Below are 13,444 nucleotides of genomic sequence, written 5' to 3' on the forward strand. Positions count from 1 at the left end.
AATAGCTGCAATGAAACCGGACTACATTAAAATGCCAAGCGGAGGAAATAATGTGAGGAAAACAATGCGTGATTTTTTTGATATAATGCGTTTTCCAGGTGTTTTGGGAGCTATAGACTGCACGCATATACCAATTACTTCTCCCGGAGGTGAACATGCAGAAGTCTATAGGAACCGGCATGGATATTTTTCCCTGAATGTGCAAGCAATATGTGATGCTAAGCTGAGGTGCCTAAATATTGTTGCAAGGTGGCCAGGATCTGCCCATGACAGCAATATTTTTACAAATTCAAGAGTGCACGCTCAATTTGAAACTGGGGATATTGCGCAAGGATTATTACTTGGCGACAGTGGCTACCAATGTTCCCGGTATCTACTAACCCCGGTGCGTCATGAGGAAACTGATGCAGAGCGAACTTACAATCGAGCCCACAAAAAAACTAGATCTGCAATTGAAAGAACTTTTGGGGTGGTAAAACGACGATTTCCTTGTCTCAGTATGGGGCTCAGGGTAAAACTACCCCGTGCTCCAGTTATCATAGTTGCTGCATTCGTTTTACACAACATAGCAATAAATGCAGCGGATGAAGTTCCTGAAAGAGATGAAGCTGTGTATGGAGCAAGAAGAGCCTATGAGGAAATCCCAGTACCTGCTGAAAATGAGAACAGAAGGGAGAACACTGCAGTAAGGACAGCAATTATTAATAATGTATTTAGGTAAGAATATAACAATATTTACATTCAATTTTCCTTGTTGTGTATGCCTAATTTTCGTTTTTTTTCTAGAAGTTCTAATTCTTTCATTTCTTTTCCTAATTTCAAATTATACATTTTAATTTCATGTTCTGCTTTAAAACACTTGACTTTCATTTTATGCTCTTCTTCCAAACACTGCAATCTCCTTTTGTAGAAATTAAGTTTAGACTCAAATGCAGTGTTGCCTTTCTTTTTCTTAGGAGACCTTGACATTGTGTGAGCGGCAGCTGATTTCGAGGTGGAAGCAGTAGTGTGGTGACCAGCTGATACAGAAATGTCAGGAAGAGCTACATCATCAGTCTGAAAATGAAATGAAAAATGTTACTGTTTGTAAATAAATACAGTATAGCATTCAGGATCTATGTGTAGTACTGTTTCTCACTTACTTCTTCCATAGAATTATCCACAGCCTCATTGTGTGTCCGTTCCATAAGGATAATATTTTCCCCTTCCTTTAAGCCTTGTACGCCTTGTGATTCATTGGATGTGGCAATAGAAATACTATCCCCACTGCCGTGCATATCTGCATCAAAACAACATAATAGTTACAATAAGTTTAAAATCACCAAAAATAGCTAAATGCAAAATCAAGGTGTAACATCAAAGCTTACTTATTTTGCTTAAAGAACAGATGATAACAATGACATAGAATAAACATCCAGGTCCACAACTATTTTGAATAGGGGAGGATTAACTTCTAAATTTTATGATTAGGCCGTACATCTCACTTGATCATATATTTCAGAGGAAGAACACTTGTTGCATACATCTCAAGTCTGATTAGTGAACTATGTTATTAATGCAATGGAGGGGAAAGGAATTGGCCACCCTACCCAAGGCCCTCGATATGTACAGGACTGAAGGTATCCTACATTCCAGACAATGATGTCACCTCAGTGGGCGACTGCAAATTAATAAACTTAAGGGTTATCGAGGTCTCGGTGGAATACACTTGTTGATTCAGTGTTGAAATAGAATTATTAGTGTCAAGAAGTTGAAACTTCTGTGTACAGTATAAACTATAACAGTATAGTGATGTAAAGTGAATTTTTAATGACTTTTATAAAACAATGGATCTGTAATAAAGTTTAGTGAATATGTAAATATATCTCAAAAGTACTGTGTACCACGATACAGACAAATCTAACTACCTATGATACATTAACGGATAGATGTTACTGTGTTCTTACTTCCAATAAATGCAAAGGGAAACAACAGTGGTTACATGTTTGGGATAATGTTGAACATGAACATTCCACTGCAATTTTTACAAAACATTTCCCAGGACAATTTATAATTAGGGAAGATTGTACTACAAGAGATGATGACAGTGAGTTTGTTGTACCCAGGAAGAGACCAAAACTTACAGTAGATGCTTATCCCACTATAATTCCTAATCAATCCACCTACTTCTTCTTTAAACCAGTACCAAAATGCAGAAACCCGGAAAAAAAAAGGTGGGAAGACTTAGTTTCTGGTGACGAGAAAAACTGTAGAAAATGGTGCAATGATGATGTAATACAAGATTTTTAGAAATACAAGGACAGGACTCGTAATGCGGAAAGTAGCATAACCATTCATTATTTACTATCGATTGACACATGGGGTTTCAGGTACCAGCAGATTATGTGTCACTGACAAATGCCAACATTTTAGGTTCTCATTTCGAAACTCATGAAAAACAATTTAATTTGTTACAAACCAAGGATCATTAATTATCTCAAAGGGGCTAGAATTATGTGTCATGCTTGTGATACAAGTAAACTTTTAGTGAAAAAAATGATAAAACTGCTGGTAAACTTTTTTAAGAACCAGGCCTATACATAAATTAAGAAAGATACAAATAATTTTAATTTTCAATTACTAATTAATGTAGTCTTAAAAATAATTACATTAGGGAAAATTATGGTATTTCTAATCTAGAAAGTATCACTGAATAAAACTATTATAACATGGAATAACATATATAATATCCCAATATTTTGAGTAGTAAACAAGTTGAATTAAAAATAATTAATGATTTTGCGTAATGTAATAATCAACTTGTCTGCCCCATTATTAGAGTGACAGCCATGTGTTGTGACATTACCAATCAGGCCTAGCATTTTACATACTGAGGCACTCGTCCTATCCCATTTCTCCTGACTTAGGTGGCTCATGAGTTATGCATTATTGTTATTGGTATCACTTATGTGGTTCCAAACAGTATTCAGATTGCTGACTGAACATACAAACTTATAACAATTTTATTTAACTTATATGAACATAAGTGTTCCTTAATTACTTCAAATTTCTGAATTTTCCTTCCTGATAAATTAAACAAACTTCATTGCACTTAAAATCACATATCTTCCAACTTTTTAAGTTAAGAAATATATAAGCTAATGGATAAAATTCAATAAAAAAAATTCACTCTACTATTTTCAAGTCATGCAAGCCTACGTAGGCTATATTTTTTTCTGCCATTGTCACACAGTATTATGTACAATGCTAGTACAATTTGCACGAATATTTTTATATTAAAATTGTTCGATATTCTTTGTCCCATGGTAATCTGTAGTGAGAGAAAGATCAGTTAAGTAAATTAAATGGAGATTTTCTTTCCTTGGAAATATGTATGAAGTGATTTCTTTGACAGTAGCTTAAGGATTAGAACACTGTAGGTGATGGAAATGCATGAGATGCAGTCTAGTAGAAACTCACACATTCATATTACAAAGGAATTTCTCCAGAAAAGCTACACCAAAGTAGGCATAATTCTCTTCCATTACACTGACTTCTATATGTGTATAATGATAAACACGTGGTTTTACTTTGCATCCACAAATATTTTCAGTATAAAAATCGTTTAATATAAATTATAAAATATATTTAGACTTACCTATATATTCTAATGCAGTGTTGTTTCCCTATTTCCTACTTGTTGCAAATGTAACTAAACCAGAGAAGTCCAGAACACAATACTAGAGAAATTGACCATGTTTCGTTTCGGACCTCTAGAATGTTATATTGGTAATCACTACTTACTTAGAAGTGGAGGTGGGGCTACAACAATGCATTAGAATGTATAGGTAAGTATCAAACGATTTTTATGCTGAAAGTATTTGTGGCTGCAAACTAAAACCACGTGTTTATCAGGGAAGCAAAAGAAAATAATTATGCATTCTTTGGTGTACCTTTCCTGGTGAATTACAAAATAATTTACATTTCGGCATATAAAGATCTGCTCTTTAATCATGAAAATGATCATATACCAGCATTGTTTTCATTTTCATGTAGTTGTTGTCCGAATACAGGTCTGAACCTCACAATTGATACCAACAAGTCACCACTTATGAGGCACCTAGTCCAGAAGATAATTTGGTAGGGTGACTAGTTCCTTTCTTCCTCCATTGCATACATCACCGAATAGCTACATATTAAACTAATCAGACTTCGTAAACTTAATTCGTAGCTTACATAAAATAAACAGCTTACCTAATATGACCTCAGGATGAAAATCTACATCATCATCAAAGGGATTGGCCAGAGGTAGAAACTGTGTTTGCAATGTCGCAATCAATTTCAACCCTGTTTCATCCACAGTCGGTTTTTCAAAGCTGCCACCTCCCGTTTTATGCAGCTGAATCTGAAAAAGATTGATATGGCATATGATGATTTCCATTAACAAAATACACCACAAATTTTTGTATACTTTGAAGACTTACCTTGTCATGGGCAAATGCTTTTTTCGTTCTTTTTTTTATATTTTCGTAGCACATCTTTAATGATTTCCAATGACGGGAAGGACGGCTTAAGTTTCTAGAATTAAATTCCGAGGCCACTTCTCTCCATGCATGTTCTTTATCTGCAGATGTAGCAGCGTCAGTCTTCTTTGATTCTATTATTCCCTTGTAGTTGGAAAGGATAATTTCTACAAGCATATCCCTTTCTTCCTTCGAAAAATTTGGAGAACGGTCAACCTTCTTCTTACTGTCCGCCATTATTTCCAATAAACAAAAACAAACCAGTGTCTCCAACAGAGTGTACGGAAAGTCGCCAAAAAGTAGTTCGAAAGTCGCTGTATTTCCCATTATTAACAAAGAAAGGTTAAATTTTATCAGTATGGGGTCATAAAAAAGTCGCTAAATCCCTATTTAAGCAATATAACAGTTAAAAGAAATTGTTGTTGAAAAAGAGTTAAAGTCGCTAGATTGGCAACACTGAACAAACGTGTATAACATGGTCCGCGCATCACGTATTTCACCTGTTTATGCGATGTTGCCAAATCCTTTTCACGTGAACTTAGATTGCATTTGAACCAAGGTAATTTGATCGCAGAAAAGTTTTATACAATAGAAGAAGTGTCTGAACTCGGTTCACTTTTCGATCTTCGATCAAAATTGATCTTTAGTCAGGGAGTTTTATACAATTGGGCCTAAAAGAGTGATAGTTTGCCATTAAGAAGTTCTTTTACTATTTTGGTTCTAAAATTCATAGCGCCGAGAAATACTTCTGTTCCTAAGATTTACACTGCTGAATTATTTCTTCTTAATACAAGTGTTTCTATGGAAACAGACAAAGCACCGATACGTTATAGAGCTCTGGACACGAGCAATGCGTTATTCAGCCTTTGTGGAAACAAGATATGCCGAGCAAGCGGAAATGCGAGATATCAGCAACCCCCTGAAACGTGTGCAGATGTTCTCTGACGACGTCATTCAAAGAGGTGAGTGGAGGGAGGCTGATAGCACGGGCAGGGATGCAGGGGGTGAGGCCTTCTGTGGGGGGTTGAATTGTTACATTTGTACCGGATACCGGGGGGCACATCTGTCTGTGGGTTCCCCGGATTTAGGCTTCTGAGGTCAAGGATCCGCATAACCCCACGGCCCAGTCTGATTGTTCCGCTGTCCGTCTTTTGTTATATCGCTTTCTATAATAAACTAGGGTTATGGTTACGCACACGCCATCTGGAAAAACTAGCGCGTTTCATTTTTCTCATGCTCAAAGTGTGATCGGAATTCCTTGATACTGAATGATGTCTCCATTATGTAAGTCGCGCTTTCACGCCGAAGTGGTACCAGTCTTGAGAATCTCCGTCGCTTGAATCTTATCGCCTCCATCTTCATTCTTCTCTACTTATTTGTATTGCATCATTGTGATTTTATATAATAATTATATGAGATACGCTACCAGATGTGGTAATAGTGTGTTACGTATTGAATTAGGAATGTGAAATGTATGCATGACTGAATTGATATCTTCGTCTACTACATAATTTTATCTCTATTCCTTGAAATAACAGTCCTAAAATGTTTACCGAATGCTGAGTAACAGTCCACAGTATAAGAAGAATCAGTAGGGACAACTCTTGTCGGCACCTTTGATGTTGTTGGCAGTAAATTCAAGCTCAATAAGGTCTAGTTCTCAATGAATCCAACTATGTCGCTAGTATCAAACCACTATCAAAATATTAGTAAAATATTTATTTATTTATTTATTTTATTGGTCAGTAATACGAATAATCTTGTATGTATATTATCTATCATTAATATTACGTCGCTAGGAAGTCAAAATACTTATATCCATTGTTGACGTTCATGTTCGCAATTCACCGCAACGGACGCCATGATGTATTATGTTGTACTTGGATCAATTTTACCAACATAAGCCTCAAACAGTGACTTGAACGTTAGCGTCAATTAGTGAATATTTTCATGATGATTGCATACGGAAGTAATTAATATTGTGGTTTTATTGCCATTCCTTTGTCTCATGTCTTTAAAATTGTTAAAAGATGAGTAATGAATGTTTTCAGTTAATATTAAATTATGCCAGCCTGTCGTAGATGGAGATCCATCTGGTGGAGGTTCCAGATAATACACCCGGTTTCGTGACATGCGCACTCAGAATTTGTTCCCACGAAATGGCTTAGGTGTCTTTACTGTATGTTCTCTATGCTGTGAACAGTCTATAAGAATTTGATATTAGAACGATTAACTTTTGCTTGATTTTCGTGTTGTTGTATCTTGTAGTTTCTATCCCAGGCATGATGTGTAGGCTATAGTAGTCGTTTTACGTGATTTGAAGTAAGCGCTTTTCTGCAACAGAAATTCTAAATCTCTTTCCCGTCTCCAGAAGCATTAAATTGTTAACTTTTACAGCAGTAAATTCGATCGATTTGATTTATAAACTTAGAATTTACGTAATTGTAAAACATTTGTCATATTGTTATTATTATTATTATTATTATTATTATTATTATTATTATTATTATTATTATTATTATACCAAGCACGGTAGCTTACTGCTTATCGTTCCCGCCTTGTATTCGGAATGTCCGGTGTTCTATGTGCCAGGGACCAGCTATCTTAACTTGGGCTTTTCGTGGTTTACTTTCAGCGAAGGCTAGGAGGGTACCATTTACGACCTGTCTACAAGTTCTAGATTCATAATTGATCCCACTGTGCGTTTCGAAACGAATTAGGAACATCCAGCAGAAGTGGATAAGGAAAAAAAGGATATATACAATCCTACCATTCCCTATTACATCCAAACGTACCGGCTAAAAGAGCTTGAAGTAATCGGACTTCAGGTTGGAGCAAGAGGTACCGCTACTCTCTTCATGAAAGATGTGTTTAAGAGGCTTGGAATAGCTACATCTATTATTCCGATTGTAACTTTAGCTGCATTGAAAGGATCAATTGCTCTCCTGAAGCATCACCTATATTTGAAATGAAACCAAGTTCATTAGCTTTCTTTACTTTTTTTTAACACTTACCTCTCTAAAACTAGGTATATTTCCACTAATCTCAAAATGTATTTGCAGCTATGTACTTGTAGGAGTTTCATTGTCAAAACAAAATCAATGATTCACTGAACTTATAAACATTTATATGGTTAAGTACTCTTTGTCCCTTGTGGCAGCTCACGAATGGTGAAAAGATTTCTAAATTATTCCAATCCTAAATAACCTCTCACCATAATTTTTCTCACGTACAGGTTGGAGTGAAGTAGTCTTTCAGATTTTCAGAGCGAATAGCTAATGTTGTATGTAACACAAAACTATATCATCGTATTGGTGTAAAGTTCATAGTTTTCCCAGAATTTTTTTTTTCAAATGTTTAACATCCTCTTATTCGGTAATCATTGCGAGTAGGATCGTGATTTTTGTCCATACTCATATGAAATCTAATAAAGAATAATTTATCCCTCTGGCGTATTTCAATAGAGTGTACGGTTTTCATGTAAATTTAATTTTAAAAACCTCTAATTTCAAGCCACCGCACGATGCGACAAGTGGAAACGTCGAGACAGACAGCAGCTCATCTACCAAGACATACCGAGTTCGTTGACCTCTTACATCTGTATCGCGAGAAGTGTGTGTTAGCGGCGATGTTGCCGGACTCCTGTAACTTCAACTTAATTTTCTAATTAACCGTGCATTTAATCACAAAACGTAATATAGGTTTTCTGGTCATTTAAGTGTACCCTATCGTCCCTTTCAATCTGCAAGGTTATTTCACTTCCTCCCTGAATTATGCCACCATTATCCGCGATAAGAGTGCCATCTATCCGTGAAATTTCGATGCTTCAAATATGCTCTTTGTGGGCATGATGGTAAACCACGTTATTGTAGAGGATAGTTTTGATATCCATAATAATAATAATAATAATAATAATAATAATAATAATAATAATAATAATAATAATAATAATCCAGATTCATTAATAATATTGTCAATAAATGGCGCACATTTATGTAAATTCTGAATCTGACACTCAGTTTTAACTCTCAGTGGATATTTTCCACACACGGGTATAGCTTTTGTTTTGAGATAGATATTTTCATACGATTTTAATGAAAATGTTATAATCTTTGTGTTATTTTGTGGAAATTTACATCTGTCATTTCAATCTAAATAAAATTTTGGTACTTATTTGTTTTAATTATATATTCAGCCATTTTGAGCTCATCTGTTTACTATTGAGTTCCATTATTTTCGTAGGCTACATTCATCCATTCATTCATTCATTTCATTCATTGCGTAGTTCCTTAGCGAGGGTGTTAGTACCTACAAGGAATTTAATGACACTTATTTCCCAACAGGGAGCAGAGAGACAAGTGGTAAGCTCATCACCTCAAACGGTACCTGCTATGCAACTGAGAGGCTAAATATGTTTTCTTTTATTTTCCTAAGCACTAAAGCTAGTTGGAGGTCTCTATTCTTTTTAAATTTGTGTTATCGTTGAACTGAATTAGGCTACATGTAACGTCATAACCAGAATATTTAAATTCTTATACGTATTATATAATTTGCTGTCACCATTATTTTATTCCTGGCTAAAATTTTCCGTAAGGTGCTATAATTTCGACTAAAAGTGAGGAACATGGTTTGGAAGTACTGTAAATAAATGCTACTAGCATATTGAACACCATATGGCATCAGAAGAATTTGCGTGATGTCATGGAATTGATTCGGCTATTTCAGTATATTATGAGCATATCCTGGTCATAACTTGATCCAAATTTGGTAAAATGTCAAGGTGAACGTGTGACCTGAGGTATCTGGCAATGTAGTACTGAATAACTATGTCTCATATTGTACGAATACCATTCTCTGTTTTAGAATACACATAGGCACACATTTTGTGTAAAAAATGTTTGATTAATTTTGGAACAACGCTGCGTGAAATATTGTAATTAATAACCAGCTTGTTACCAGAAAAAATTTTTTTTTTAAATTGAGAGTTCTCTTATTTGGCTTAAGAATTTTTTTTCCATAGATAGTACTTCAATTAGAACTGAAACATAAAGATCTCCATCCATATTAGACTAATGGGAATATTTGATTATTTAGTTTTTCAATGGCATATGAAAGGTACACAGAAAGAACGGTCAGAATCACAATTGAAGGGTTCAGAGCCATAGTGGCCCAAGTGCCATTTATTAAAAACGGAGAAAGCAAGGGTTAAAGTTAAGTGAATACCATAGTTTAATGAAGATTGACATATCATTTAGTTTGAATGTGTATACTTCAAATTACTTGCTATATGCTTCCATTGAATTATGGTGACTATTACACTCTTACTACGTCATACTACTTTTGACCAATAAAACGGTACGAAAGGACGTATTTCAACTAATCATGGCTGCTTATCGCACAATTTTATCGCGTCCCTAGCATTTGTTTAATTTTATCGCGCCCCTAGCATTTGTTTAATTTTATCGCGTCCCTAGCATTTGTTTCTTTGTTTGCCAACATTTGAAACTGCGCTGGTCTGGACGTCAATATATATATAATTACAAACCACTCCAGTCGATGCACAGCAGTTTCAAATATGACTCGCATTGGCATTCAAGAACAAGAATTAATAAAAATCGCTGATCATACCTATGTATCTTCTGAAATCCGATTTACAAATAAATGAAGAGCACCATTCGGAAATCCTGAATAAGTTGAATACACCATGTAGGCCTAAATCAACGAGTTCCACTTCTATTACGCACACGTCCAATATAACATCAATTGAACCACCAACCACATTCAAATTTGAAAATTGTACATTCAATAATTATTCCTTTTAAAATTATTCATGTTTATTTTTTATGTCATCGTCGTTAATTAAAACTTTTCTGACACTTGTGTATATTAGTTAGGTTATGTTATAGCTTCTGCTATATGATATTATGGATAGTCACGTATCAGAGATTGTTTAATATTAAGATTTATTGAAAATGATCTGTCAAGTGACGTTGATTACTGGGATTCGGATAATTGAAGTGGAATGTTGCATTTTAATAAAAATGAAACGGAATCAACAAAGCCTTCTTGACTAGTAACATTGCCATCGTGTATAATAGATCGAGAACTTCTCGACGAGAAGGCATTGCTCACTACTGCCATCTAGCATGCATCTAGCGTAATATTTGTAATGTTGAGATGGTACAATAATACATTTGAAGACAGTTGTATTTTCGTAAGTCAATTAATATTTTATTGTATTGGAGTACTTCGTTACTTCTAATCTTTATATACTTTCTTCTAATCGTGTAATAGTCAATTAAATCCCACTCGAGTTTTGATTTTTTCTAGATAAATCAAAAGGTCTAGTGAGATTACTGTTGATAACTTCATTTCAACCCTTGTTTTCTACGGGTTTAGTAAATGGCGCTTGGTCCACTATGGTTCTGAACCTTTAAATTCTCATAACAGTGATGACATCATTTAATTCAGTACCTATATTACTGCAAAAATGTAGTTTTTTTTATAAAAATTGGTAAAGGAGAATTATCATGTATACAGTCATCCTTTGCTACATTTTCATTGAGAATTGCAATAAATTTTGCAGTAATACACTGAATTAGATGATGTTATCGTCTTTGTGAAAATTGTGACTCCATTTTTTCTCTGTACCCTTTATATATCGTCAATAGGCGTGCTGCAAATAAAAGAATGGAAGAGATGCTAACTGCATGGCAAGCGATTTGCCAAATCTGGTCCTTGAAAATTATTACTCGTATTCTAGTAATAGGCTATATCCTATCATAGTGCATTTTATATTTCGATTAGATTTAGGATTTTCCCTCTGTCGTTTGAATAAATACAGGGACATCATTTTATTTTTACTTCAATTTTTTTTGTACCTGAATTTTTTAATGTACTTCACTCCCACCCCTTCAACCGTCTTCCACACAGATCCAAGACCGCATATACAGTCATAGTAGCCACAGTACGTTCTAAAAATATGTTCGCATTTTCCAGTGACGAAAAAAGCTTTCAATATTGAATCATTTTCGCATAGGTACTGTCGTCCATTTGCCTATGTCGTATCCCGGTTTCCCCAACCAGCTTTTATTCGCCAGCTAGTGGCTGGGCTGTCTTAGCTCTTTTCTGAGAACATTAATTTCTGTTAGGAATTGGACGTCTACGTAATATTATACAACTGTTTAAAATAACTTAAATAAAAGGGCCTCGTTAAGTAATTAACTGTCACGTGATTTCCCTCCTTTCTACGACCCTACGACATAACCACTTGGACGGACTGTAGATAGTATGTCTGAGTAATTTTATCTTTTCGGGCAGAAGTGAAGATTGAATTTACAGTACGTAAGGTACTCTTTTATAGAGTAGGTACAGAATTATTTCAACATGAGTTACTAGTACGAAGAACTGGTAATTGGAATTAAGTACAACATGTTATAGTGCGATAATATGCACCTTAGAACTGAAGCCTGTATCGAAATGTGTTTAATATCCATATTATGATTATTTTTCAATTTAACTTCATTCTCTATATTGTACGCTAATGTGTTGTAGACAGTATAATATACAATGCATAATGAATACGTCCACAAGGACAGCTCAGTTCGTGAGTAAAAACACTCGTTGTTAATACTGTACTGTATTTTGATTGAACAAAAACTTAATGAAAATGATTAAACTCAAAAGCGCAATATTTCCTAGTTTACATAAATGGATGAACTACTTTTCTTCCCTCCTATACCTAGTAAAGTGATTTGTTTGAATATTACGTCAGTATCATCGAACTCCAGTCGTGGAAGGGGATGGCAAACGGCGTTGATCCAGAGGATAGGCAAGTTAATATTAAAAATGTTGGTAAAAATAAAATGATGTCCCTGTACTTTGTAACTTTCGGCATTTGGTCTTCTGACTCATTTCCCCGGCATTATAATCATCATCACCATCATAATCATCATCACCATTTCTCCATTTCTCTAGTTTAGTCTGGTAGCTATCAGATCACCAACGATCATTTCGTTCTGGCACTCAAAGATGGTGATTAATTTTAGTTAATAGAATCCTAATACATTTTTATTTTTATGTTTCTGCAACATTTTGGTAGTCTTGAATAAATTTTTATAGACTCGCATTCTCAGTTTTTGAAACAGCACTTACGGTTTTGTGGTTATAATTTTATTGCCTGAAATTACGCATTTTCACCCTATCTGCAGTTGATGTATTTATTTTGAGATATTTTTATAGTGTCCAACAGAAGTTCTAATATAGCTACCAGATCGGGCGTGGGTTTGATTCCTGTTTGGACTGATTACCTGGGTGGGGTTTCTCCGAGATGTTTCCCAGTTGTAATGCGAATGTCAGGTAATCCAATGACGAGTCTTCGGCTTCACCTCGCCTGATACTAACTCGCTGTCACCAATTCCATCGACGCTGAATAACCTATTAATTTATATAGCGTCGTTATAACAAACGTAAAATGTTGTAACATAGTAGGTCTATTTATGTTAACGCAAGTAAGACTAAATAGCTTTTCTGAATTGGTAATGTGTAGCTGTATATAATTAAACGTGGTTTGTGGGATCCTAGGTAATAATTAAGGCCTTGAAATATCATAGGTGCTAAGTACCATTGCGAGATTTTCACATAGATGTGTCATTTCAGGTTACATAGTGATTGCAGCAAGTGCTATGAGACCTCTAATCAGTTCATAACATGGTCTGTATATGACGCTGGACAATACTTCGCAAGCCTTTGTAGGATCAGTTTTTCTAAATAACTCTGTTCCTTATTTTTGGCACTTAGCACCTTTGTTATTTCAAGGTCTCAATTCTTGTAATAATCAGTTTAAGTTCAGTTAGGCGCAAAAGTAGGCTATACATTGCAATGTCTGTAGGTTGTCTCTGCTTACCTGCTTTCCCACATGGGGTAAGATAAATTTAAAAATG

General features: G+C 35.0%; 2 protein-coding genes across 2 annotated transcripts in view; one reads left to right on the forward strand and one right to left on the reverse strand.

The window, feature by feature from the left end:
* Nucleotides 1-13,444, forward strand: part of LOC138716143 (puratrophin-1-like) — a 1,133,117-nt gene that overhangs the window by 1,012,027 nt on the left and 107,646 nt on the right. The gene's annotated exons all lie outside the window — the stretch shown is intronic.
* LOC138716145 (myb/SANT-like DNA-binding domain-containing protein 3) lies at nt 718-4,827 on the reverse strand. Its single transcript, XM_069848963.1, has 4 exons — nt 4,464-4,827; nt 4,234-4,384; nt 1,143-1,279; nt 718-1,056 (listed from the first exon to the last, which is right to left on the reverse strand). Exons 1-4 carry the CDS (start codon nt 4,737-4,739, stop codon nt 742-744), a joined length of 879 nt encoding a protein of 292 aa, XP_069705064.1. The 5' UTR covers nt 4,740-4,827; the 3' UTR covers nt 718-741.

Source organism: Periplaneta americana, chromosome 16 (assembly GCF_040183065.1).
Source record: "Periplaneta americana isolate PAMFEO1 chromosome 16, P.americana_PAMFEO1_priV1, whole genome shotgun sequence".
Classification (NCBI taxonomy): Eukaryota; Metazoa; Arthropoda; class Insecta; order Blattodea; family Blattidae; genus Periplaneta; species Periplaneta americana.